Source organism: Syngnathoides biaculeatus, chromosome 21 (assembly GCF_019802595.1).
Source record: "Syngnathoides biaculeatus isolate LvHL_M chromosome 21, ASM1980259v1, whole genome shotgun sequence".
NCBI classification, from domain to species: Eukaryota; Metazoa; Chordata; class Actinopteri; order Syngnathiformes; family Syngnathidae; genus Syngnathoides; species Syngnathoides biaculeatus.
This window is the reverse complement of record NC_084660.1, coordinates 5,357,646-5,383,004: the sequence shown is the minus strand read 5'-3', so window position 1 is coordinate 5,383,004 and position 25,359 is coordinate 5,357,646. Positions and strand designations below refer to the sequence as shown.

Below are 25,359 nucleotides of genomic sequence, written 5' to 3'. Positions count from 1 at the left end.
CTGCCGGCTTTGGTGGATTCCGCGGTCTTCCGTCTGGACCCGGCGCTTTGTTATCCTTGTCTTGCTTCATGTTGTTGAGATTCTGTTTGCGTCGATGGAGTGACGCTGACCGGATGACAACAGGAGTTTTGCTCATTGGTTGATTGCGCGCAGCTGTGTGCCAACTGGAAAATCAACCCGGTTCAAAATGGTCGAATGTGAAAATGAAATAAAAGTCCACATGAAAGAATTTCTTTTCCTTTTTATGACACTCATACATTTAGTCAAATAAAATTTCACACTTTTCTTAACGACATGTCTGTGCACCCCATCGTCGGACAGAACACAGTGCAGCTCCGCCGACCTTTGACTGTGGTGGCAGCTGCGACTCGGAAGTGACTCTGGATCTTGGGAGTTCTGCGAGCCAAGCCGCCAAGTCGTGCTATGTGTGGCTTACGGCCATCGCTACCTCGAGAACGCCCGATCTCGTCAGATCTGGGAAGCTAAGCGGGTTTGGCCCTGGTTAGTACTTGGACGGGAGACCGCCTGGGAATATCGGGTGCTGTAAGCTTCTCTCGCCCCGGCTAAAATGCAGAGGGGTTGTCAGGAAGGCCATCCGGCGTAAAACTGTGCCAAACAAGTACGAGTTCATCTGAGATGACATGCTGTGGCGACCCCTAATGGGACAAGCCGAAAGGACAAGAAGATCACAGTACGAGTGCATCAAGACAATAACAACGACTTCAGGGTTTTGCAATCATATATTTGATTTTTGTGTCCAAAGACAGAGCCGTGAGCACTCAAAACTGAACAAAATTTGCTCTTCTCACGAGGAGTACTTTGCGATTTCATAAAATAGAGGTGCAACGTTATCATTGCACTTCAGGGAATTGACCCAAGTACTGGGTGAGTACTTCCACTTTCGTATATAGTGTGAGTAATTGTGTCACTTCTGTGGTGGAGCTCATTTTAGCTTTGCTGAATCAGGGCTTTCTCGGCGACCGGACAGATGACGACCGTGTCGGAGGCTTTGTCGCAGCAGTACAAGTAGAAAAACGGCAGAATCTTTTCCGTCAACCTGTCGCTGAACGTGTAGAGGTGCGTGCGAGCCCTCACGTCGTAGAAGGATATCTGGCCCTCTTCGTAGTCCACGTAAACTCCCACCCTCTTTGGTTTGGGGTCGAGCGCCAACGGGAGCGGAGGCACGGTGGACACCCGGTACCCTTGGCCCTTCTTCATGGCGAGCGCCCAGTAGCCGTGGGCAGTGCTCACAGAGATGCGTCCCTTCCTGTTGACGGACGACCTGGCCACGCCCATGTACCAGTCGTCCTTCTCGCCGACCTGGACCTCCCAGTAATGTCTTCCGGAGGTGAAGCCCTCCCTGCCCAGGACGATGACCACCGTGTCGAAGCGGTCGGGGTGGTCCGGGAGGTCCTGCCACGCTCCCAGGTGACGCACCTGCCGCCTGTCCTGGGAGAGCTGCAGCCAGGGGTTGGCGGTATCCGGATCCAAAGTCACGTCCGCTACAGAGGGAAGGATGATTAGTTAGTTCGGTCGGATGAAAAGAAGCCCACGATGGGGAAACAGAACCTGTGGTGTACCTGTGTACTTGAGGATCTTCTGGATCTCTGCGGGAAAATGAGAGCAGGTTAGGTTGTTGTGAGATTCTAAATAATTCCCAACATGGATGTGGTACCTCCATCCGCTAGCTTGTCCACCATTTTCGTGAAAGCGGCTTCAAGGTTGGACACAGCTGTCCTGATCAAGCCTACGCTGACATCCGTGGGAACGCTTGTGTCGGTCCAGTCGTGGACGGACGGCGCGGCGCTCATAGCTGGAAAGTTCTACAGAAGCAAAAACCCAGACAAAACCAGCTTCAGGAAACTAGAAATCACGCGTTATTGCGGAGAACCCTGATGCATCATCTCATCTCGCACCTTCAAGAAGTGAATGTGGTCAGTCCTCTCCATGTTCTCCAGATCGGTGTAACGTTTTCTCAGGCCCTCGATCTCCCGCTCCAGTTCGGTAACCAGATCCCGGGCTCGGTCCTCCGTCCGCCTCCGTTTCTCCTCGATGAGCGCGACCACGTCAGCCTGAGTCCTCCGGATGGAGCGGATCAGCTCGGAGAAGACCTGCATGCTGTCCTCGGTCTCCCTCTTCGCGCTCGCCTGCCACCGCGAGGCAACAAACACAAAGTCAGAAGAAGCTTTTAGCTTGGAGAACATTACCGGAACCACTGACCTACTGTGACTCCCAAAAACGTACGACCAAGTTCTTACCTTGTTGAGCTCCACAGAGCGTTTGACTTCTTCCACCTTCCTCACTCGGTCCTGGATCATCTGTTGCACGTCCACTTGGATCTTCTTCAGGTGCGCCTAAAACAACAGGGGACAAATTATTTATTCCGCCAAAAAAAAAAAAAAAACCCAAAAACCGAGCTTCAACACGATTTTGTACATTTTTATATGAGGGAAAACGGGTACGAGCAGATGTGGAAGGTCATCACTAGACTGGACAAAAGCAGGATTGGCAGGACAAAAATTATTACATATATATTTTTTTTTCTTACCTTACCTTCTTTCTAGAACAGAAATGTTTCCCTCATCTCAGTTTTCTCACATGATGCACTTTCCGGAATCCCCCGAGGCGTCGTCTTCACTCACCCGTTTTTCCGTCCATTCCCGCTCCACCGGGACGGTGTAATGCGCCCGGTGGTCAGTCTCCGTGCACAGGACGCACACGCAGGTCTGGTCCTTCTTGCAGAAGAGTTCCAGGAGCCGCTGGTGCTTGGGGCACATGCGGTCCTCCATGTTGGCCACGGGCTCCATCAGCTTGTGTTTGGTGAACCTGGCGGCGTGCGACCTCAGGTGCTCCTCGCAGTACGAGGTCAGACACACCAGGCAGGACTTGACGGCTTTGGGACGACCTTCGCCGAGGCAAACGTCACACAGAACCTCTCGCCAAGACGGGGACTCCGGAGGAGCCGGCTGAATCGCCTCCTCCGGAGATTTCTCCTCGGCTACGTTTCTGGTGACGTTTTCTTCCACGCCCTTCATCTCCTCTTCACGGTCATCCTCCAAAAGCCTCTCTTCATCCTCTTCCTTGCGCCTTTCCACAGTCCATTTGTTCCCCTTGGCAAGCTTCCCTGCCATGCTCTTCAGCCGCATCTCCTTGAACTGCTCGGCAATCTCTCTCAGGACCGTGTTGACGCTTACGTCCGGCCTCTTGTAGAAGGACTTCTTGCACATGGGACACCGGTAGAGCGGGCTGCTCTTCCAGTATCCCAGGATGCAAGCTTGGCAAAAGTTGTGCCCGCACGGGATGGACACGGGGTCGGTGAAGACGTCCAAGCAGATCGAGCAGTGGACCTGCTCTTCCGAGAGGTTCCCAGGCGACGACATCCCTGCGCGGCGGAGAGGCAGCGTCATTTTACCTGAGCGGCCTTTTTTTTCCCCCCACCTGCTGTGACAGTGACGTTGCGAGGGTTAGCTCGGAGAAATGGCGGATGAACTTGTGAGTATTCTGATGATTTGGCGATTTCTTGATTTGCTTTAGGTTATTATTCGGTCGAGATTGATTTGAGACCCTGTCCAATTAGTTGTGTGTTTTTTTTTTTTTTTCCCAGTACCCTTGTTAGTACAAGCAAGAAGACCCATGGAGCCCCCACCCCCCCAAAAAACAAATCCAAGATGGATAAGCAAAAATAAAACAACCACCAAGTCTGACTCAAGTTGACTTGAGCCCCCCCCCGCCCCGCCTCTCCATAGCTCCTTCTGCACCCCCCCCTTGTTGCAGAAGGGGCAACACTTAATTCGCCAGCTGGCAGCTGTGGCGCCAACCCCAAAGGCACGACTCACTGATTACAGGTTCCGCCTCGTCACGGAGTTTTTCACCGACCGATTTTAAGCGCAGAAAACCAAAGCAAAGGGATCGAGAAGGAGCAGAAGACGCACTTGTCGTGACGTTGTGAAGACTCACCAGTTGCTTCGAGGCTCGACCGTGTACTGACACATGAGACCGACGCTCACAAAACCTACCACCCAAAATATATCCCCCCGCCCCCTTAACCCAGATACACAAGCGTGAAAAGACCCTGGGAAGGACAAAACAAAATGTACTGCAACACAGCTGGGGTCTTTTTAGTATAAAGCCATTTTTATTCAACTAAAACACGTCAATACGTTCAGATACTGACCCCGTAGTTGGTCAACTTTGACCTCCAAAAGTCCTTCCCAGGCGCCGAGCGTTCAGTGTTCACGTTGAACGAATGCTGTGTTCAGGGTGCGTGAGGCAGTTGGGTTCCGAAGTGGACACGCTCACAGGAAGAGTCGGGGTTGAAAAATTGTGGGAACTTTTCATGGGAATCAGTGGAAATCAAAAGGAATCGAAAAAGTTCCAAGATGGCTCTTAATAAGGAACTGAAATTCACTAAGGGAAAATATTTTGGCATTAATCCTGGACAATTTGGAGTAGTTTGAAAATCCTCAAAAACTTTCTGGAACCTTTGCCCCTCTGGTCAGAGTCAGGTGTTTTTGACAGGTGTGATGGCAAGAGGGGACGTGTTCTTGCCCTCCTGGCTCAGGCAAGGGCTGAAGATGGGGTACAGACTTTCGTGAAAGGTGTGAACAAAGGTGTAGAGGTGCAAGCGGGCCTTGGAGTCGTAGAAGGAGACGTGTCCGCCTTCGTAATCCAGGAAGATCCCCACTTTGGCCGGCTGGGACGGTAGCGTGAGAGGAAAGCGGGACGAAGCCAGCGCTTTCACCTGGCCGTTCTTCAGCCACAAGCACCAGTAGCCGCCGGCGGGACTCAGCTTGATCTCACCCTTGCGTCGAGCCGAAGCGCTGGCCACCCCGAGAGTCCAGGCCGTCTTGCGGGCCACGTCCACCTCCCAGTAGTGGCGTCCTGAGCTCAGAGCCTCTCGACCCAGGACAAAGAGGGCCGGGCTGAAACGCTTTGGCCCCTCGGAGTGCGCGGTCTTGCGTTCTTCGTACCTGACCTGGCGGCCGTCGTCGGACAGCGCCAGGTGCTTCTGGGCGGTGGCCGGGTCCAGGATGACCTCACCTGAGCAACAGGGAAAAGACTTTTGGACTCCTCGGCAATTCAAAAGGAACTTGAAAATGAATTGAGTGGCTAAGCGAGAGATGTCATCTGATGACCGTCTTCGATAGAAAGGGACTCACTGGCGTAGTTCTGGACCTTGCGGAGTTCTGAAGGACAAAACAAAAGAGGCAGCGTTACGTACGAGACAAAAGGACCGGTTTCGGTTTGAAAAGCAACCACACCACGTTCCGACCTTTGCCATACAGCCTCTTGAGCTCCTCCTGAAACTTGTCGACGAGGCCGCTTACGGACGAGCGGATGGTCCCCAGGTAGAGGTCCGTATTGATGCTCACCGCCGACCAGTCGGTGGGCTCGGGGAGGGGGGGCAAGGCGGCCAAGTGCTGCATGGAGAAAATGGGAATGATGAGCACATGTATTAAGTATGAATCTACAGTCGTGCGTCGGTGCCTACCTGCAGGAAGACTACTTTGTCCTTGTTCTGGGCCTGAGTATCCAACTCATGGCTCCGCCTCCTCAGCTGACTCAGTTCGTTCTCCAGGCCTCGCGCCAGCTCTTGCGCGTGGCGCTCGGCGTCGCGCTGCCTCGTGGCGATGACCTCCACGAGCTCGGCCTGGCTTTGCTCCACCAGGCGCTGCAGTTCGGCAAACACCTGCCAGCTCTCCTCCAGCTCCTTCTGGGCGCTGGTCTGCGAGACACCCGGTGGAATTTCAGAAAAAGCTTGAACGACGGCGGGCAATTGCAGAGTCAAAAGTTACCTGGAAAGTGGATTTCAGGCACATCCTGAAACTCAACCCAAAAGCCCAACGGCAATAACGTTTTGTGAGCGTGAATAAGAGAAGCGGATGAGAAAAATGAAAGAACCCCGCGCGGATGAGTGCCTTGGGAGAGGTCATCAAAACCGAAGCCACTCCTCGCATTTTTACAAACAAAAAACACGTTGGGCTTTTCTCCAGACCGGTCGCACTGGTCGGACGAGCACGTGCGAACGCCTCCCTCGGATTCTCTGCTCGAGAGGGACAGGAAAGGCAGATCATGCGAGTTTCGAGCCGGTGCGTGTGGGTAGGCACCGGCGCCACCTACAGCACTGGAGGGGAACGTGACTGAAGATTTCAGGGAATTCACTCTTGGATCAACTTTGTGTCAAATCTGAGCGGTTTTAACATTTACCGGAGCGTGAATTGGATTGATAAGTGCTCGCACCTTGATGACTTTAATGGATTGCTTGAGTTCCTCCAGCTTTTTGGCTCGCTCCTTAATAAGGTTCCTCAGCTCAGACCGTTTCTTTCCCAGGTTGGTCTGCGAGAAGAAAGAGAGCAAAGTCACCTTGGTGTCACACGCCGGAGGACCGGGAGGCGGTACCGGTACGCTACGCCACCGACCATCTTCTTCTTCCACTCGTGGTCGCTGGAGACCACGTCGTGGGACTTGTGCACGGTCTCGGCGCAGGCCGTGCAGATGCAGGTGTGGTCGGTGCGGCAGTAAACCTCCAGAAGACGCTCGTGCTTCTTGCAGATTTTGTCTTCCAGGTGGAAGGTGGGCTCGATAAGGCGATGAGATGTGAGAGATTTGACCTGGCAAGACAGGAAGTCGATGACGACAACCACACACTGTATCAGTACAACTATTAATTATGATTACCTTTTTGTGATGTCTGAGGTGCGTTTCACAGAAGGACCCGGGACAATTGACGCACGACTTGTGGGCCCTCAACTTCCTCCCGATACAAGCGTCGCATGGAACTTCCCCGTCCCGAGCGAACTCGCCGGGATCGGGCCGCGGGGAGCCCGGTTCCGGGGTCAGATTAAGCGAAGACCCACGCGAGGAGGCCCCGGGCCCCTCGGCCATCGCCAGTCCCTGGAACTGCGAGGAGATCTCCGCCAGGACCCTGTTGACGCTCATCTCGGGCTTCCTGCTGTAGCTCTTCTTGCACATGGGGCACAGGAACTTCTTGCTGTGGTTCCAGTAGCCCTGCAGGCAGGCCTTGCAGAAGCTGTGGCCGCATGGCGTGGACACGGGCTCCACAAACACTTCCAGGCAGATGGAGCAGCTGAACTGGTCCTCGCAGAGGACGCGGCCTCCCGGAGAACCTACGGCTGGAAACGAGGAGACCGCAGATCACGATAGCAAAAGGATTCACACGCACAGCGGACCGAAAACTAAACCGCGGTGGCCAGTGTCGCATAAAAGCGACGGCTTTTATTCCAGTGCTTTCCCTTTTGCGAACAAAGTTAGCGCTTGTCATCGCTCAGCTCAAGCAGGAAGTAGCCCGTGTCGCGAGCGAGGAATGCCAACCGACGGGACCTTCCACTCGACGGCGCAACCTCCACGGCGAGTCTGTCATAACGCCTTTACATCTTTATCCCGAAATGGTCACAGCGCTTTCTTTTTGGCGGGAAGGAAACCAACACACCGACCATCGTGACACTTTTGTGCAAAAAAAAAAAAAATTTGGGTGAAAGAGCTTCCCCATATCAATGTAAAAATTATCGTCAAATTTGACATCAGGCATACATTTTCGAAGCGGCCTCTCAAGAATCCAAAATACAGCAAAGAAATGTGAAGAGCGGGAGGAGCAGTTCGCAATATTCGAGCAGCACGACAGTATTTCCTCGTCACGTCAACGGAAACTCACTCTGCATGCCGTCCGGACGCCGCTCCCTTTCGCAATAAAGTCCACAGGCCGCGCGCTCTCGCAGACCGGCGGCCAGCCCGAGGCCCTCCCTCCGCCCGACGTGGGTGGCGTCCTGAAACCAGACACCCGAAAACCACAACACTTTTGTTTGCTTTTATTTTCGACTAGACAGGGTTAAGGAGCGAACCAACAGAACTCAATTGATTGGTTATAAAAACCAAAAACGGCCGCACTTTGCTAGTTAATGCAATTAAAAAAAAAAAAAAAAAAAAAGTACATGAAGAAAAATCAGGACGGGAGGCGCTTGGTCAAATGTTTAATGGATGATGACGAAGACACCGAGTGACATTTTTGCCTCGGTTCATGTTGGGTAAAAAAAAAAAAAAAAAAATGAATCTGTCCACTTCAACTGAATAGATTTGTGCAGTTAAAAAAAAAAAAAAAAAGTAAAAATATACATCATTAGGACAGCTGCTCATTTTCCAAGGCTTTGTTAACCAGCTATATTCAAATCCACTATATACACACACACGCACAATGCATACATTATAAACATAAGTGTCTTCTATACATTTTTTCTGTTTTTGTTTTTATGAGCAGAGTGTCAAACTCTACACTGGAAATCAGACGTGTGACAGTGATATGATTCAGTGGTGTCAAAAAAAAAAAAAAAAAAAAAACGAAAAGGTAAACTACGATGTAATGTGAAGCACCAGCCCCCCCCCCCCCCCCCCCCCCAAAAAAAAAAAAAAGTCAGGCCTTCTCTTTGGTCGTCAGATCACGCACACAAGTTTAGCGTCTCGCGTCAAGTCATGTTTGAAAGCGGCACAAATGCGTCCGTGCAGAGTCCGGACTGACGTTTTGAATCCGTGCGCGGAAACGTTTTTGTGCCGTTTCGGGGGTTCAGTTTTTTTTTTGGGGGTCTCTACTTTTGAGTGGCGCTTTCGGGAATCCAGTTAGTAATGCCCGTACCCCACGGACATTCCCAATCCCAGACCGAGGCCCAGCCCCAGACTCTCCCTGAGCCCCCTCAGCTGCTCCTCTCCCAGACGGATCTTGTCCTCCAGCTGCTTCTGCTCCACCAGCAAGGCTGCCTTCATCTTCACAAAGTGGCTGAAGGAAACGCAGATCAGATCAGATCGGTTGGCGGGGTCACTTCAGCCAGGTCAGGTATCAAAAGCAAGGCCCTCCACTTTTGTACCTGTAGTCTCGGTGCTGCTCCGGGGAGAGGCAGCGGGCCAGAACCCGGCTGACGGCCTGCTCCCTGCGGTCGACGTGGTCCTTCAAGTCCTGGGCCTCCGACAGCTGCCTCATGAGCTGGCGCTTTTTCTCCAGCAGGGAGAGCTAGACGGCAACCAGAGAAGCACAAAATCCCAATCAGGTTTCCCCATCAAGCCCGAGGCGGAACACAACGACCGGTGCACGAGTATCTGCTCTCCGACACCAGTAGAACTGAACATTTGTGGTCACCGAACCGTTCGGGACCTTTCCGAGATAAGACAAGGTGGTGCGTTGGCAGAATTGGAGTACAATACAGTACTGTACTGCCTCCTACTGGTTGCACCAGAATGTGTTCTCAGATTTGGGATTTGAATGAGTGAACATCATCAGAAGTGTTATTATTCAGAATAATTCTCATCATCATCAGTCACTCCTAAATGACTAAGTGGTACACAGGATGGTGACTCTTCTCCAGCGCCTTACCCTCTCGTCGTCGTCCATATCACGATTGAGCGCGTCCAGGGTGGTCTCCACCCTCAGGAGGCGCCCCGACAGCGACAGCAGCAGGCTGACCACCTTGTCCAGGTCCCCGATGAACATGCGGAACTTGTCCACCTCGTTGGGCTTGCACACGGCCACCACCATGCTCTCCACCTCCTCCCCCAGCTGCGCGTTGGCCCGGACGTCGTCCTGGAGCCCCCGCTGGGCTTCCCTCAGTACTCCGAGTTTCTTACGCAGGCTCTCCATTAGCTGTCTCTGCACACGGGAAAACGCGGGATGAAAAAAAATAAGACGGGCTGTCGGGCGAGAGGAGGCGAGGACGAGGGCGAGGGCGCCCACCTTGTACGTGAGCTCGTCGTCGTCGTCGTCGCGCTCTTTATCGGTCAAGTCCTTCATCTGAGTCAAGAGCTGAGCCTTGGCCGCCGACGTGCTGTAATACGAAGAGCAGCTCGAACTCGTGCCGGAGCGCCTGACGGGGGGAGGACATTGCGGAGATTCCAAAAAAAAAAAAAAACTCAGGGAAGTCTTATCGTCACAAAATTCAGCGGTCCGGTCGGTTGGGAATCAAATCGAGCTATTCGGATTCAAAAGGGTGAAGCCCAAAGGTGGAAATTCAACTCTCATTACCTCTCCAGGCTGTCGGTGTTGTGCTCGGGGTGATGGAAGGGGACCCTCCAGTTCTCTGTGCCCGACTCTCCCTCACTACTGTGGGGGAAGAGCTCATCCAAGCTGGTCTCCGGCTCCTCTTCCGGCCGGGCCCGCAGCTCTGTCAAGGTGTCGATGTCAGTCTCCAAGACGGTGACTGGCAATGCGAAGCAAGGAAGCTCGCTGGTGAGCAGCTGCTCCTCTAAAGGAAGTCCGTCATCCCCCCGGAAGTCGTCTATGTCGGTTTCTAAGGGCACGTCCAGTTCTGCCTCCAGGCTGTGTGTGGGGCTTGGACTGAGGGTCATCTCCGACTCTGTTCCTGATTCGGGGACCTTTGGAGGCTCACCGCTCTGGACGTCAAGGTGTCCGTTTGGCAAGGCGGTGTTGTCGCTTTGAAATCTGGGAGACGGCGTCCTCTCCCACTCAGCTTCGGGTCTCATGCCGGGCGGCGGCTGGAGAGAATTCCACATTTTATTCTGGCGGCCTTCAGCCTCGGACCCACTGGCGAGACACAAAATGAAATCAATCACAAACAAATATTTGATGATAAACCAGTCTGGGTTGTCAAGCCGTACAAAGGCTAGAAAAGAGGTGAGTAAGTATTTTCACAGACCTGCTGCAAAGTCCTGGCTGGGGCGCGATCTCCCTCTCGTGCTGGTCAAAATATGTCGGGAGCGCAGACCTGAAGGACCGCCTGGAGAACATGGGACTGGGCGGGGCGACAGAAAAGGAGCGCTCTGGGAACTGACGGCGATCGGACGGGACGTGGGCGAAGGGGTGTTCGCGACTCCGGCCTTGGTTCCAACTGCAGCGCGGGCAGGTCTCGGCCGCTTCCGGTCTCTGCGGTGGAAGGCTGTACGACCTCTGCCTGGACTGCTCAGAGGTAGAATGAGCGGAAGAGCGCCGCTCACCCGAGGGCGAGGCCGCGCGGCGATGTTCTGGAGGAACGGAAGAGGGAGTGGGAAACAGCGCGTGGTGGGATGCACGTCTGCGGTGGAACTGGTCCCACTTGGGCGGCGGTGGCCTCGGGGGAGGCTTTTTCTTCTTCTGGATCAACAGGTGTTCCACTCCTTCTTCCACTTCGCTCAGCGTCTGGCCGGCCGCGGCCGAGCGCGACGGCGACCGGCGCTGGCCGCCGTCGAAACGGAGATCGTTTTCGGACATGGCGCGCCCCCGCTGTGAGAGGGGGGCTGCCGCCGGGTGCCCGTCGCAGTCGCTCCCGTCGCCGACCGCCTGCCTTGCGATCCGCGAAGCCTGATGAGGAGGGCGATGATGCGGACCCAGGCCGTCTGGAGGCTGGCACTCCCGTCTCCAGCCGGTGTAGTCTCTGTCATGCCACGAAACCAAACCCCCCCCCCGACCAGTTAAAACAAAGATGTAGGTTTTTGTTTAGGGGTATGGAGGGAACCTCAAATATGAGGAAACTGAGTTGGAAGCTCAAAACGTAAATGAATTCGTGCGCGTACTAACGAGCGGGAATGCTCCATCCAGCCAGCGGGTTCCATTTTGAGTCTGGATGATTGCTTTACTTTCCACACTTGAGGCTCATTACAGCCACGACAAGATGGGATTTCCTGCCAACCCCCCCCCCACGCCCCCACCCCTCCCCAGACCACCCGCCCAAATTCTCCCCGGGATTCGCTTCTTCGCAATCAGGCAAAGATTACATCAGCGTGTATTTGCAGAAAGAACATTGCGGAGTTCTGAAGGACATTGAACAGTACACGTAAAAGGAAGTGTCTCACCTCTCTGTCAGGCTGTACTTCCTGTTCAGCTTGCTTGTATCGGGTTGCCGGGCGGGATACTGCGACTGCGGATGACACATGGAGTCGGTCACGCGCACAAAAAGTCAGTTAGAGAAATATGGTTTTGTTTGGCTGAGTTTTTAAAAGGAGTTTGCAGGTCAAAATGAAAACCATCAGAGTATTTCAATGACCAAAATGCAACATGCAGATCAACCACAAGCCACTTGGAGCGTCTTAGAACCTCCAGGGTGCCGGTTGGGTCAGTTCAGTGGGACAGGACTGTTTTGTTTTCCTTTGGATTGGATTCGTATGCGACGGGTTTCGACATAGCACAAAGTCAAACGAACTCCATCGCCTGCAAAACTGATGCAGATTCCTCGAGTCCCGCTAACAGACAACCCGGCAACCCCACGTTATGCCCGACAATGCCCGAGGGTCCACTTACTTGTGTCGCGGTGGTCCTCCTCGCGGCGAGTCCCTGGCACGATGTTGGCTGCGAAGGTCGGTTCGCCGGGTAGAAAGCAGATGGCGGGACGCGGCTGCCGTGTCCAGGATGGGAGTTTTCTCCGTGATTCCTTTCTTTCGCGCAAGACCTGCTATTAAACTCTTCCCTCTCCTGTGCCAACTCTTCCTCTCGTTCTTTGTGCAGACGTTCCTTCTCCTGCTCCCTTTCCCACCGTCCGACCCTTTCCTGTTGCTCCTTCTCCCCGAGTCTCTCTTTTTCCACTTTCCTTTCCCGTCTTTCCTTCTCCTGCCGCATCTCCGCTTCACGTAGCACGTCGTGCCGCTTTCTTTCCCTCGCGCTCTCCTCCCATCCTCTCGTCTGTTCACTCTCCTTTGGTCTGTCTCGGCCTCGCACTTCCTGCCGGAGCCCCCCCTGATAGGAGTACCTTCGATGGTTTGTGTACTGAACGTGCTGGTCCCCTTCGTGGGACTTGTGACTTGGGGGACCAGCCACGAACTTGCTCGTCTCCTCAAAAAACTTCTTTCTATCTGCAAACGGAAGGATGTCAGACTCTTCCATTTGAGAACAAGAAGCAGAACGCCCACAGGAGGATGCGGAGGCGGAGGAGAAGGCGCAAACCCCTTGCCTCGACACGGTGACCCCTAACACGTTCTCTCCGACGACACCGTACATTCTGCTGGGTTCCGGTTCCGGTTGGAGCTTGTGCTCGGGGGTCCAACGCCAGCGGCGAGCTTTGCCCGCAGGAGCTGGCTCCTCAACAACACGGACACCGACACCGAAATTCGGAACACCCGTGTCCACGATCTGAATGGCTGCAGTCGGGTGCAAATTGTCACCGTTTATTTCGTTTGAAGTGGGTAATTTCTCCTCCGGCGCACCGGAACCAACAAGCGAGGCTAACACAACGTTGGTTCCTCTTTCTTTGAATTCAGTGTCCAGGTCTTCAGACTCCTCACAGGGGTCCGCGCACTCCTCTTCCTGGACCGTTTCCCCGCAGGAGAGCAATCCCCCCGGGCCGCCGCTCCTCTGAAGTTGGGCCTTCTTCCTTTGGATCTCGTTTCTGAGGTTGGTTGCAAAGCGTTCGTCGCGGCGGCGGTTTCGGCGATGGCTCCTCGATGGGTTCGGCTTCAGCGCTCCAGCGCTGTCCTTTAATTTGTCTTCACCTCTTGTTCTCTCATCTGCTCTTCGCTCCTCCAGTAAAGCGTCGACACTCGCAGCAGCACTAAGAGGCTCAAAATTCCCAAGAATTTGGTCCGAATCCAGCCTGCCCTGCGGTGAAGGCCCAGCTGGGTCCTCGGGTACACTCACGGAGCGGCCCCAAGGGTGGTGATGCTTAATAACTCCCATTCCTTCCTCCAAGAACACAGATCCAGGAGTTGAACAGCAGCTTTCGCCCCATTTGCTTGCCGGTTCCAGGCAACGGCTGTTTGACGGTTCTTGCCTCTCGATTGGACCCGGCAACCACTGGCTGCAACAAGAAGGATCTGAGGGATAGGGGGGACCGCACGGTTCCGGCGAAGTGTTTTTGTTCCGAAACTGCAAAAACTGAAGTTGTGTCTTCTCTGGGTCACTCGGCCAGTGATGACCTTTTGAAACGGAGGGCCTGGTTTGAGACCGCTCGTGACCCTCTAACGAGGCTTGCAAAATTAACGAAGAAGGTCCAGCGGACTTGACAGTGACCAGAGAGCGCGGATCTGCCGTTGCGTCGGCAGCATCTGTCAAATCACACGCGTGTTCTTCCTTTCGACTTAAGCTACGATGACGTTCGACATCACCGGTCTGGCTCGCCTCTTCTACTTTGAGGAAGCCATTGTGAATTCCCGGTTCAGCGTTCGGAGAAGGCGCGTTCGCCTCGTAGGAAATATCGGTCGGCGCAGAAGCGCGACGCTTGGTTGGAGCATTAGGGCAACTCGGCGCGTTGGTCAAACAGTCAGTTCTGTTTGAAGACTGAACGGGATCGGCTTGTGCTGGTTTTGCGCATTCTCCGTTTGCTATGACGTCAAGCCCCCCTCCCCTCCTGTCCTCCTCGTACGAGCAGGAGGAGGGCCTCTCTTTGACCTCCACAGGCCTCTGCCTGGGCCTGGTCAATGACCTGAACTTGAATCCAGACCGCTGCGCCTCACCGGATGAACTTCCGTCAGCGGTGGCGGAATCCCGGCAGGGCTGCCCGAGACTTTGGAGGAAATTGTCAACGGAGCACACGTCACCGGGTCTGAGCGGCACCGCGGCGTAGTCGGACATGTTGGAGCTGGCGGAGAACGAGCTGTAGGCGGAGTCCCGTTTGCTATTGAAGAGAGCCGGATCCACGGGTGAATTGCGCGAGTCCGAGTAAGGGTGCGGAATCGGCGTGGCTGTGTCCAAGCTCTCCATGGAGCCCAGGGAACTGCTCTGGTCGGTGGACGAGTACGGCCGGCACAGCTGACCCCAGTGCATGGGAAAGTCACTGCAAGGAGACAAAGAAGACATTTAGAAAAGATCCGATCCGGTCCTCCAAACGGGACTTCTTAACACAGGACAGTGACTCAAAAAGGACACAACCATCGTCTCAGCAAATGAGAAGCAAGGCCCAGCTGCTGTGTCGATTTGACCTGGACGACAAGAGAGGAAATGAGACCGGACCGGGACAGGAAATGACAGTCACGCCTGCCCGATGGGGCGCGGCGCGGAACACGCGAGTCCGCCCGTTGGCACAGACCGAGCGGCACCAAGCGCGCTCGCTGTGCGCAGGGTCCCGCACATGTGCAGATTACCGGACCTCTTCCTCTCTTTGTGTACTTGTTCTGGTCCTCGCATGCTATTGTACGCCCGTTTCGCTCCCGCGTGAATGAGCTCAGGCAAACCAAACGCACACACTTCTTGCCATCTTAACTGCCTGAGAGACGTCGAGTCTAAAAGAGGTGCATGAGATCATCGATTCCTATCGCGAAAGACAAAAGGCTTTTTTTTTTTTGGGGGGGGGGGGGGGGGGGATCATGAGTCAGTAAAAAGTTCCCATTTCCTTTCAAGGACCCGCAGACGTCTAAACGCAAATATGCCGACATGACAGCATATGATAATCATGAGTCAACTGAGTAAAATACAAAAGGGAGACATAGTGGGGGTAGACTAGACCAGCGGTTCTGAAACTGCTGGAACGTAAGACCCTTGGTGACGAGACCCTTTTTGGAGCTGAGGGTTTAACCAGCGGAGTCGTCGCGATTCACCAAGATCGGTCGTCTGGGATTTGGTCCAAACATTAAAAGTTCCAAGGTCAACGTTCCCGGGGTTCGTCGCTGGAGATATCAACACGAGGGCGCCAGCTTTGCACAGAAACGATTTTACAAAAAAAAAAAAAAAAAAAAAAAAAAAAGGTCCGCGCAACTGCAGTCCCGGGTGGACCAATTGAAAACAAGCCTCGTGGCTTGGCCAAAAGACAGACAAAGAACAGCTCACGGGGGGGATTTGATTGGTTATCGCACTGAGGTGTTGACATAGAGAGTTAAAAATAGAACAAGGGCCTTCTTGCGTGGGTTTAAAACGCGATGACGTCAACAGTGCGCCAGTTAGTTTTGGCTGCGGAGGGCCAAAGTACAGAATGAGGGTCGCCGGTCCTGGAGTCCAATCGGACATCAGTCGAACAGTAAACTGGACCGCGCGTTGTGGCTCATCGCCGTGCAAAAACAAACCCTGAAAAAAAATCGGTGATATATTGCGAGCGCGAACGGCTCACCTGTTCTCACTCGTGTTCCAGGCTAGCGGGCAGGGGTGGAGCTGCATGGCAGGTGGAGCGGGAGGCGGGGGCGAGTCGGCGGGGAGAGGGAGGCAGGGCGGGGGAGGCGGCGGCGGCTCGGACCGCTCGCTCGGGAGCCAAGAGGGAGGCTTGATGTGCGGGATGCTGCGCCTGCGGACAGGATGAATAGTACACGCGTATAACTGCATACGTACAGAACGGAAACATTTCTGACTCTTTTGGATAAAGCGGAAACATTTCGAGAGCTTTCAAGTGCACCCAAAACGAAGAAGTCGAGCGCGAGCGCGTGCGGGGGAAGAAAGATGCGCAAAGCTCAGCGAGCGCCGACTCACCTCCGTCTCGCGGGGTACAAACAGAAAGTGACAGCGAAATCTAGAATCGTGCCCCGGAACCTTCTGAAAAATCCAGACCGGTGCAGCGTGAGGTCACGATTAAAACCGCGGCCCTTCGAGAAGTTGGTGAAAGGAGTTTTTGCGGAGGTTGCAGAAAGTCCCCCCCCCGTCCCTGCGGATTTCCAAGAAGCCGATACGGAGGCTGCCGGAATGTCCCACTTCGTGGCGACAACTGAGCGACGGCGCAAAGGTCAAGGTGCATAATCTGAGTCGTCCAGTTTCAGTTTGCAATACACGAGCCAGCCAAACGCCAGACAAAAAAAAAAAAAAAGGTAAGCGAACCGGGCGCAGGAAGTAACACAAACGAACCCGATCCGGTTGGCACCCACCAGAGCGACGGGCGAGCGGCGTCTGAAGGCAAATGTCAAGTTCGACGCGTTCGCTCTCCACTCCGAACAATGAACGCCTCTGAGATTTCGTTCTGGGATCAAGCCCCTCCTTCCTCTGGACACGGCGCGAGCCGAATGTCTGGCCCCGACTGCTGCTTGGGGGGGGGGGGACGGGGACTGGGGAAAAAAGGCTCCCGGGTGTGCGGTTTGGAAAGCCCGATCGTGGATCCTCCTTTTTCCTCGCTCTCTCTCTCGCTGGAAGACAAAACATGACTTTTTTTTCCTCCGTCCTGCGCTGACCATCCCCCCCCCCTCCCCCCCCAATTCCTTGCCTCGCTCGCTCGCTCACAGGACGTGTGAATCAGCCCGAGAGGAAGTTTGCGGAGGGCAGATAAAGTGCGGCAAAGCTGCTAAAATAATAGCCGAGACTCGCACAATGTTATTGTTTGATGGGGAGGAAAATATGGACACATCCTCCGAAGTGGCTCGAAGGAAAAAAAAAAAAAAAAGGAAAAAAAAGTGACAGACGGGCGGCATTTTTCCATCGGGAAAAACAATAAAACAATGTACCGAAAGAAGAACTCGCTCATTATTATACTTTATATAAACTGATACAGTGGGGAAAAAAAATCTGAACCATGAGTATGCGGGGTCTACTCTCGTAGCCACATAACTAAAAAGAATAGAAATAATTAAACTTCAAACTTCATAACTACTGTGACTCAATTAGCAATCAGCTTTTGCAGAGAAAAAAAACCCCAATTGATTATATGTCTACATGTGTTGCTGCACTTTTTGCGTTCAACTATCCATCCACCACCCGTTAGCCCGTGGGTGGCATTTTGCGCTGTCCTTTCAAAGTTTCCGAACCTCTGGCGCTGACGAGTCGACAAAACCTGCGTTGCAGAGCGTCCGCTGAACTCCGTCGGCTGACCCGAGGACCCGTTAGCGGCCTGAAACGATTTCCGGGGCAGACTCCGCGAGGATGTGAGCTGCGTACATGCGTGTTGCTCGGCAGATTCCTGACATTCCCGCGCGCCGCCTTCAAAAGGGCCGACGCTGGAAAGCCTAAACAAGCTCACGTCCGTCCCTCGCTGCCATTGTCTCTGTGCCTGCGACCGGGACCTGTTGATTTCCTCCGCGGCTCTCCCGGAAATCACTTTACGCCGTGCGCTTAAATATTAAATCTTACATATGAAATGAATTGTAAGCGAAACATTACGATTACGTTAGTTGGGGTAAAACTGAGGAAGTTATAAGGTGTTAGCGGAAAAAAAATATATTTTTAAAGAGGGGAAAAAAAACAAACTCGAAACATACACTAAGCTGGCGTGTGCGTCTGGGCCACCAGGGGGCAGGGTAAGTCAGAAATATGGATAAACATGGGGACGGAGGAGATGTCACACTCCCCAGCAGTTTGATCAGTCATTCTTCGCAGAGAATAAAGAATATGTGACTGTGAGTTCTGCTACATTGTCTGTCTAGATGTTGCTGCACGGTTTGTGATCAAATATCAGTTGCTACAAGGGGTTATAACATATATGGAATGCGAAGGGGAGTTCCCATTTTGTGCTAGCAATGCGGCGCAAGGGCTCTCGGTTCCGGTCACAGGTCAAAAATAATAATTGAAAGGAAAAAAAATAAATAAATGAAGCTTGAAAAACTCACAAGCAAGGGTTCATTCCCATTACAATTCCAGTTCTACCCGCACAGTAGGTCAGTGTTACAGAGTGGACGGAGAAGGCCTTGTTGGCCCAAACGGCCAAGAAGTGAGATTACAAGAGTGCTGGTTAAGGTCTAGGAAATGAATGGATGTTTGTGTGAAAGAGAAAAAGAGAGAGAGAGAGAGAGAGAGAGAGAGAGAGAGCGAAAGAAAAAGGTCTTGAGGAATTCCAAGAATGTCTATTGTTGCTTTGGGGAGAGCAGGGGCAGGGGTCAGACTATTGTGCTGCCGGCTTCTTGGCACCACAGACCTCGGTGCTGCGCTGGTCCCCAGAGAGCCCGTGGCACTACATCCAAGCAACGCGGACGTGTGTCTGTGTGTACGCGTTTTAGCCCGCCCGTCTATCTGCAGTCAAACTCCAAAACAAAATCGCACGCAGGCGGTTGGCGGGCCAGCAAAAACCTTTGTGGCGCCTGCGAACAACAGTTCAGCGGCAGTCAGCGGTAAACCAGGTGATTGTTCCGCGTGGACAAAACCAGCCGCGAGCGTGCCGACATTTGCAAGTTTTTTTTTTGAAAGCTATTGGGGGGGGTCTAAACCCGAACCTTTGAAAATAAAGCCGGACGGGATGCGGCTTTGGGAAGAGGAAATCGTGCGCAAGTGGAGGGAATGTTCAGTTGCGGCGGGGGTCGGCAAAAACAGGAAGGATAGCGGGAGGAACGTTTCCAGGTGAAGGCGACGAAACCTTCCCGCGATTCCTTCACGTCCACAATTGGATCACGGGGACGGACGGTTCAAAACAAGTCGAAAAAGTCCAAGTGTCAGAGAAGAACGTGACCAAATTTGGGAGTTCAACGTTCTTTGTCCTTTCTGGCCTGTTCAAGCACACAAAAAGCATCCATGTTGAAATCGGACCCAAACAAACCCGCCGTCCGCTGAGATTCTGGCCGGCGTCTCGAATTCCCGTGGTTTCCCATATTTAGCCCGCCCGCCCGCCTCCCGCCGGGTGCTCTTTGTCGGGAAACGAGAACGTTTAATGGGAAGGGGGCGGCTTGGAGGGACGGACTAATTGTCCGTCGCAAGGGTCAAGAACCAAACGGAAACACGCACGCAAAAATACAAAATCAACAACAAAAACAAACCACCACAACCGCAAAATAGTCTCGAAAAAACTTTTTGGAGCCTTTTCCAAAACATGAGTTTTGGTTTCATCCATACGAGAGGTTAAAAAAAGGTTAATTGGATGTAAAACATTGAAAGATTGACAATAATCGAGTTAAAGTCTCACTAAAGCCAAATTGTATTCAAGCAAAAGCAGTATTACCAATAGGAAGTAATGTAAATCCAATTAATCTGTTCCGGATGCCCCAAAATTATTTCATACGAAAAAAAAAAAAACCACCAAAAATATATATTTTAATGACTGCCGAAATGAATAATGCACCCCCCAAATAGTTGTATTAAACGCCGAGTTTGGCACGGGCGTGCTTACCTCCTGACGGCGAGCTTGAGTATCCTGTAGGAGCCCTTGATGAGGATGAGCGCTTCCTGCCGGCTGCCGTAGAGGGCCGAGCCGTTGATGTTAATGAGCTCGTCGCCCACTTTCAGCTTCTCGCAGCGGGCCGCCTTCCCTCCCTCCTCGATCTGGGCGACAGATGCAGGTTAGAGTTAAAAGGGTGAGTGCGACGCACACGTCGCCGCATCTTCCGGCCGGCACGCACGTATTGGACTAAAATGTGGTGTGTGCGCACGTGCAGAAATTCACTTAATTGATGCATGTGCGTTGTGGCCCACTGCCCATGATTGTGCCCTGGAAAAATCCGGAAAATCCCACGTCGGGCACAAGCTGTCATCGCCCGGCAATCCCCCCCCCCCCCGATACCGCTACGCGTACGCGGCTAACGGTATTTAACAAGAGGCTCTTTTCATCACAAACAGTCGCCGGCAGGCTGACGGCGTTAGCGTGTGCGCTCAGACAGAGTGGGTTGACACACCCAACGACAGCCATTAATAGCCATAAAGCGAATTTGGACGTGTGTGTGTCCAAGGCGGCGCCTTGAGCGCGCGACGACTGCTAGCGAAACCCGACATTAAGGAGAGGCAGAGAGAGAGAAAGTCAGTGCGCGTCTGCTAGCTTGATGCAAACGCTAAATAGCATCCATGTTCCTTTCAGCACTTGAACACAAAAGGTGGCGCAACAAATGCAGACAAATTGGGAGTTAAGATCTCATTAAAGATGATATTTGTCTGTCAACTCACTCAGTCAACATAATTACATCCAATATGTATAAGCATGCACGCAAAGTCACATTTAGAACTTATGAAGTAGAATATTGAAAATAGGGTGGAACGGTCGCTCAGCTGGTAAAGTTCTGAGGACCCGGGTTTGATCCCGACCCCGCCTGTGTGGAGTTTGCCTGCTCTCCTCGTGCCTGCGTGGGTTTTCTCCAGGCACTCCGGTTTCCTCCCACATCCCAAAAACATGTAACATTGATTGGACACTCTAAATTGTGGGGCTGTTTGTCTCCATGTGCCCTGCGATTGGCCGCCAACCAGTTCGGGGTGTAGCCCGCCTCCTGCTCGTTGACGGCTGGGATAGGCTCCAGCACTCCCCGCGACCCTTTGCTATTGAGTTTGGAGATGATCATGGCACATTTGAGGCCCCTGGAAATTGCACCCAAGGATGAACAAGACTTGCGCAAGTTCACAAATCCCTTGCTGATATTTTGGCTGATTCCTTTGGAATTTCCCATGACGTTAACGTTTAACCGCCACTAATTATTGCTGCGTGTTCTCCTACGGGTGGCCTTGTGTCCAAATTTCTTTTGCCCGACGCACGCCTCCGTTCACCGGGCGAGGCGACGGACAACCCTAACCCTTGTGAGGATAAGCGGCCAAGAAAATGGACGGATGGATATTGAAAATAGAAATAGAGAAAGTCAGAAGATAGAATGAGTGAATAAATAAAAACTTTGGGATATTACACCAGTGCCGTGTATTTTTGATCCTCTGCATAGAACCTCAAAGTTGTGAGGTTTCCCCTCCTCAGAGGAACCAACGCGCATCGGAGAAGTCCACTTTGGACCTTTGGCCTCCGCTCGGAGCCGTGTGAGCGTCTCCTCCCTTCCGCACACAAGGCCTCCTTTATCGTGGCGGGACCTCTCCCCCCCCCCCCCCCCAGATGGAAAGAGGGAAAGGCTCCCACGCTCGCGGCATCGGGGCGACGTCGCGCGGAAGACACCGACAACATTCAGCGAAATGGAGCGCGGAGGAGACGCACTTTTGTCCGACATGATTTCACGTTTATACTTCACGTGACAAGCTTTGAAACTAGCGTACGGCACTGCGGTGACGAGCCGAAAGCGGAACACGCATCACACCAAGCCCCGCCTCTTAAAGGGGGAAAAAAAAAACTAGAATACTTAAGTATACTTTTTTTTGGGGGGGTTAAAATCTTTAAAATGTCTTTTTGTTGTTGTTATCATATCCATCTACTGTGCTACACTACTGCTTAGCTCACAACCCTGTTCTTTATTTTCTTTGACTATTGTTTACTTTTTTTTTTTCATTTTGGTTCCGACGTTTCAAATCTCGACTCGATGCCCCCCCGAAAGTGGACGCCCGTGACGACTTTTCACTAGACCGACGCGCACAAAGAGAGTTTTTGTGTCAGTTTTCCACCTCGGTCTCCACTCTTGGCAAGGTCGGCCACCGGCGACCGCACTGCGCCCAGGAATGCGCTTTCAAAATGGCAACCATCTGTAAACATGACAACAAACACACACACACACTAACAAATCTCTCTCTATATATATATATATATACACACACACACACGCCTGTAGGGAAAAGGAAATGTTCTCAGAAAAAAATAATAACCCGAGAATGACTCATTAGCCACCAAAACTGAAGTCGCCCTCCGCCATCTTGATACTCCCAAAACAACCATGCCGACCTGTGCGGCGTTAATCGCCAAATTAGTGGCTGTGAAAAAAACATTCCACAGGTAAGTTAGAGAGATTTACTTTGACGTTGTTAAAGTTTGTTTGTAAAGTTTTTTTTTTTTTAAATTATTATTTTCTGATGAGCTTAATTCACTTGAACAACGTTTTGTTTGCGGTTGTTGTTGTTCCATCTCCGCTTCACCTTTTTAGGCCGACGGTTTTTCACAAAAAAAGCCATGTAAATATTTTCTCAAACTTCAGTGGATAAGCAAGAAAACACATTTGTGAAATTTTTGGATGGATTTCATAACACAGAACTCTGCAAATTGAATTTGATTTTCAAATGCGAGGAAACAAGTTGAAATTTTCTGTCTGAAATCGGATGTCGCATAGACAACAAATGAACAACGCGTTTAGCACGTGTTGCGAGTCCTTATTTCCAAAAATATATCAAACTGATTGACTTAAAATTTAATGTTTTTATGACCAAAAAAATGCTGTTTTTTTTTTTTTGCTATGTTCACAGCGTATTTTGGGAAAAGTTACGTCACGGAATTCGGGCCCTCGGTAATATGCAAGGTTTCTCGCTCGTCACAGTGTTCTTTGTCTTTCCTTTGCACTTTTGCCTTATTTTGGCTTCCCAAGTCGAATTCAAAATCCTTCACGTTACCAGAACTGAAAAAAATATCAACCTCACGCGACCAGTTTTAACTCTACATGGCAAACTTTGAGGAAAAACCCCGCCATAATCCAACCTGTAAACAGTCTCCTCCACACGTTTTAGGAGTACCAAGATGGCGGCCAACTGGCTCCAACCAATCGACATACCTCTCCATTTTTTATTATTTTTTTTCTTGATATAAGGTCAGTGATCCGCGGTTAGAAAACCCCCCAGAAAGGACCACAAATGGACTGGAACCAATGACAGTTGTGTCCAGACACTGCCTGGGAGAAAGCACTTCAGGCTCCAGATTACAGATAGCGACATTCCAGCCACACCCCAACACACGTATAAACACACACTTACACACTTTTTGGTTTGTCCTGTGGGTCGCGCAAGGTGCTCTTTTTATAATTTTTTTTTTTTTTTTTGCTCCATTGACTACTCGCCGTCTCGTTCATTTGTGCACAACTGCTGCTGCACAACATGTGTTTTTGATTAGTCAAAACAGTAACACACGCACACAAAAGTGGACAATAGCATCTTTATCTGATGGCATTCCCATCTAACCCCCACAGAAGACTGACTGGAGGCTACTTTTCCTGGAATGCAGAAACTAAAACACATGCACGCACAACTGGGGGCGTTGGATCGCCCACCTTGCAGCACGTGCCCCCCCCCCCAAAAAAAAAAAAAAAAAAAATTGGGGAAATGTCGCCAGCTGCAGAAAAAAGATGAAAAGATGTGCGCAATTCCGTGAATTGTCAATAGTCGGGATAGGGACTGAAAACAAAACATTTTCTTTCCAAACAATCTTCACGCACGTGAGGCAAGCTAGCGCCACTGCCCGCCGCCGAGTCTTCACACAGCTGACCGTTGAGTGTGACGGCGGTAATTTGTTCTGCTTCTTGGGGGAATGTTGACCAAATGGGCCGTATCACACCCCCCCCCCCCCCCACTGCAGCCTGCCCCCTCACAAGACGTCTTCTACGTCTACGCCGTGTGTGACTGATGGACTCTCGCGGAGAACCGCAACACCTCACAAACACTCAAGACCATGTGAGCTTTACATAGCCACAGGCCACACACGCACAAAAAAAAGCTACAATCCGGTTTGATTTTTATCTATCCCGGTCACATTTTCCCAGAGGCTGCATGTGTGTGTGTGTGTTTCCAGATGAACGAGCGACGCTTTTCCATCGCTTAGCCCGGTGAACGGAGGCGCGCGTCGGGCACCCGTAGGAGAACACGCAGCAATAATTAGTGGCGGTTAAACGTTAACGTCATGGGAAATTCCAAAGGAACCAGCCAAAATATCAGGAAGGGATTTGTGAACTTGTCCAAGGCTTGTTCATCCTTGGGTGCAATTTCCAGGGGCCTCAAATGTGCCGTGATCGTCTCCAAACTCAATAGCAAAGGGTCGCGGGGAGTGCTGGAGTCTATCCCAGCCGTCAACGAGCAGGAGGCGGGGTACACCAACGAACTGATCGCCAGCCAATCGCAGGGCACATAGAGACAAACAGCCGCACTCAGAATCACACCTCGGGTCAATTTAGAATGTCTAATTAATGTTGCATGTTTTCGGGATGTGAGAGGAAACAGGAGAGCCCGGAGAAAATCCACACAGGGCAGCGGTCATCGTGCCCGTCGTGTACTAAAATGAAATGAATTAACCAAAATGAGCATCATTACATTGGGAGAAAAACGGGAGAACCTTGCAAGCCTGAGCACACCATCCCAACTGTGCAATACAGGGGTTGGGGGGGGGGGCAGAAATACTGAAGCAACACAGCAAGACGACAAACTGCTCAGTTCCACCATCTTTGTCGAGAGGTAACGTCGCAAAATTCCCGTCAACTACCGCCAGGCGCTTGTGGAAACGACATCCAAAAACATTTGACCCAGGTTTAAAGGCAACGGTACCAAATACTATGTAAACTTCTTACTTTGAGAAACGGTTTTTTTTTTTTTTGGGGGGGGGGTTAAATCACTTCCAAACAAAAACTCACATTATTGTACAGTTTGAACCCAAGTTTGCCACGCCGAGTGCAGAACATGCTGGAAACAATCGAGCCACGTTGGGCGACAATGCAACAACAAAAAGCCCCCCCCCCCCCCGCAAACTCACTTTGGTGATGACGAGCGGTTCTCCGTGCTCGGTGCCCCCCTTGAGCGTGAAGCCCCACGGCGCGCCGCCGCTCAGCTGCACCTGGACGCGGTGGAAGGAGACGAGCTGCTGCTCCACCGTCTCCATCTTGCCGGCCGCCGCTGCAGTCTGCCGGCCGCCGCCGCCGCTTCCCCATCGGCGCCGGGGACCACAATGAGACCCGGCTAACAGACGAGCGAGGACGGCTCGTTTGGAGTGGAACCGGAGGGGAGGGCAGGGGAGG

At 52.2% G+C, this 25,359-nt stretch overlaps 3 protein-coding genes and 1 pseudogene across 6 annotated transcripts; 1 reads left to right on the top strand and 3 right to left on the bottom strand.

The window, feature by feature from the left end:
- Positions 1–230: 230 nt before the first annotated feature.
- On the bottom strand, positions 231–3,432 carry si:dkey-46i9.6 (E3 ubiquitin-protein ligase TRIM39). Its single transcript, XM_061808548.1, has 6 exons — positions 2,643–3,432; positions 2,259–2,354; positions 1,917–2,147; positions 1,676–1,823; positions 1,581–1,607; positions 231–1,502 (listed from the first exon to the last, which is right to left on the bottom strand). Exons 1-6 carry the CDS (start codon positions 3,405–3,407, stop codon positions 949–951), a joined length of 1,821 nt encoding a protein of 606 aa, XP_061664532.1. The 5' UTR covers positions 3,408–3,432; the 3' UTR covers positions 231–948.
- LOC133494968 (5S ribosomal RNA) lies at positions 431–550 on the top strand (annotated as a pseudogene).
- Positions 3,433–4,118: 686 nt separating the features above from the next.
- Positions 4,119–7,664, bottom strand: btr12 (bloodthirsty-related gene family, member 12). The gene is made up of 7 exons (XM_061808549.1): positions 6,679–7,664; positions 6,420–6,611; positions 6,241–6,336; positions 5,492–5,725; positions 5,273–5,420; positions 5,160–5,186; positions 4,119–5,040 (listed from the first exon to the last, which is right to left on the bottom strand). Exons 1-7 carry the CDS (start codon positions 6,970–6,972, stop codon positions 4,502–4,504), a joined length of 1,530 nt encoding a protein of 509 aa, XP_061664533.1. The 5' UTR covers positions 6,973–7,664; the 3' UTR covers positions 4,119–4,501.
- Positions 6,993–25,345, bottom strand: shroom4 (shroom family member 4). Of its 4 annotated transcripts, XM_061808543.1 has the most exons (13): positions 25,098–25,345; positions 19,857–20,008; positions 15,960–16,130; positions 12,230–14,693; positions 11,785–11,849; positions 10,653–11,366; positions 10,022–10,540; positions 9,734–9,863; positions 9,377–9,649; positions 8,874–9,016; positions 8,645–8,785; positions 7,673–7,784; positions 6,993–7,133 (listed from the first exon to the last, which is right to left on the bottom strand). In XM_061808543.1, the coding sequence occupies exons 1-13, from the start codon at positions 25,221–25,223 to the stop codon at positions 7,128–7,130; spliced, it is 5,016 nt and encodes a 1,671-aa protein (XP_061664527.1). In that variant the 5' UTR covers positions 25,224–25,345; the 3' UTR covers positions 6,993–7,127. The 4 variants fall into 4 exon arrangements, with proteins under 4 accessions (XP_061664527.1, XP_061664528.1, XP_061664529.1 ...); XM_061808544.1 differs by lacking the exons at positions 19,857–20,008; positions 25,098–25,345 and adding an exon at positions 16,702–16,853; XM_061808545.1 differs by lacking the exons at positions 19,857–20,008; positions 25,098–25,345 and adding an exon at positions 16,313–16,580.
- Between the last annotated feature and the right edge of the window lie 14 nt (positions 25,346–25,359).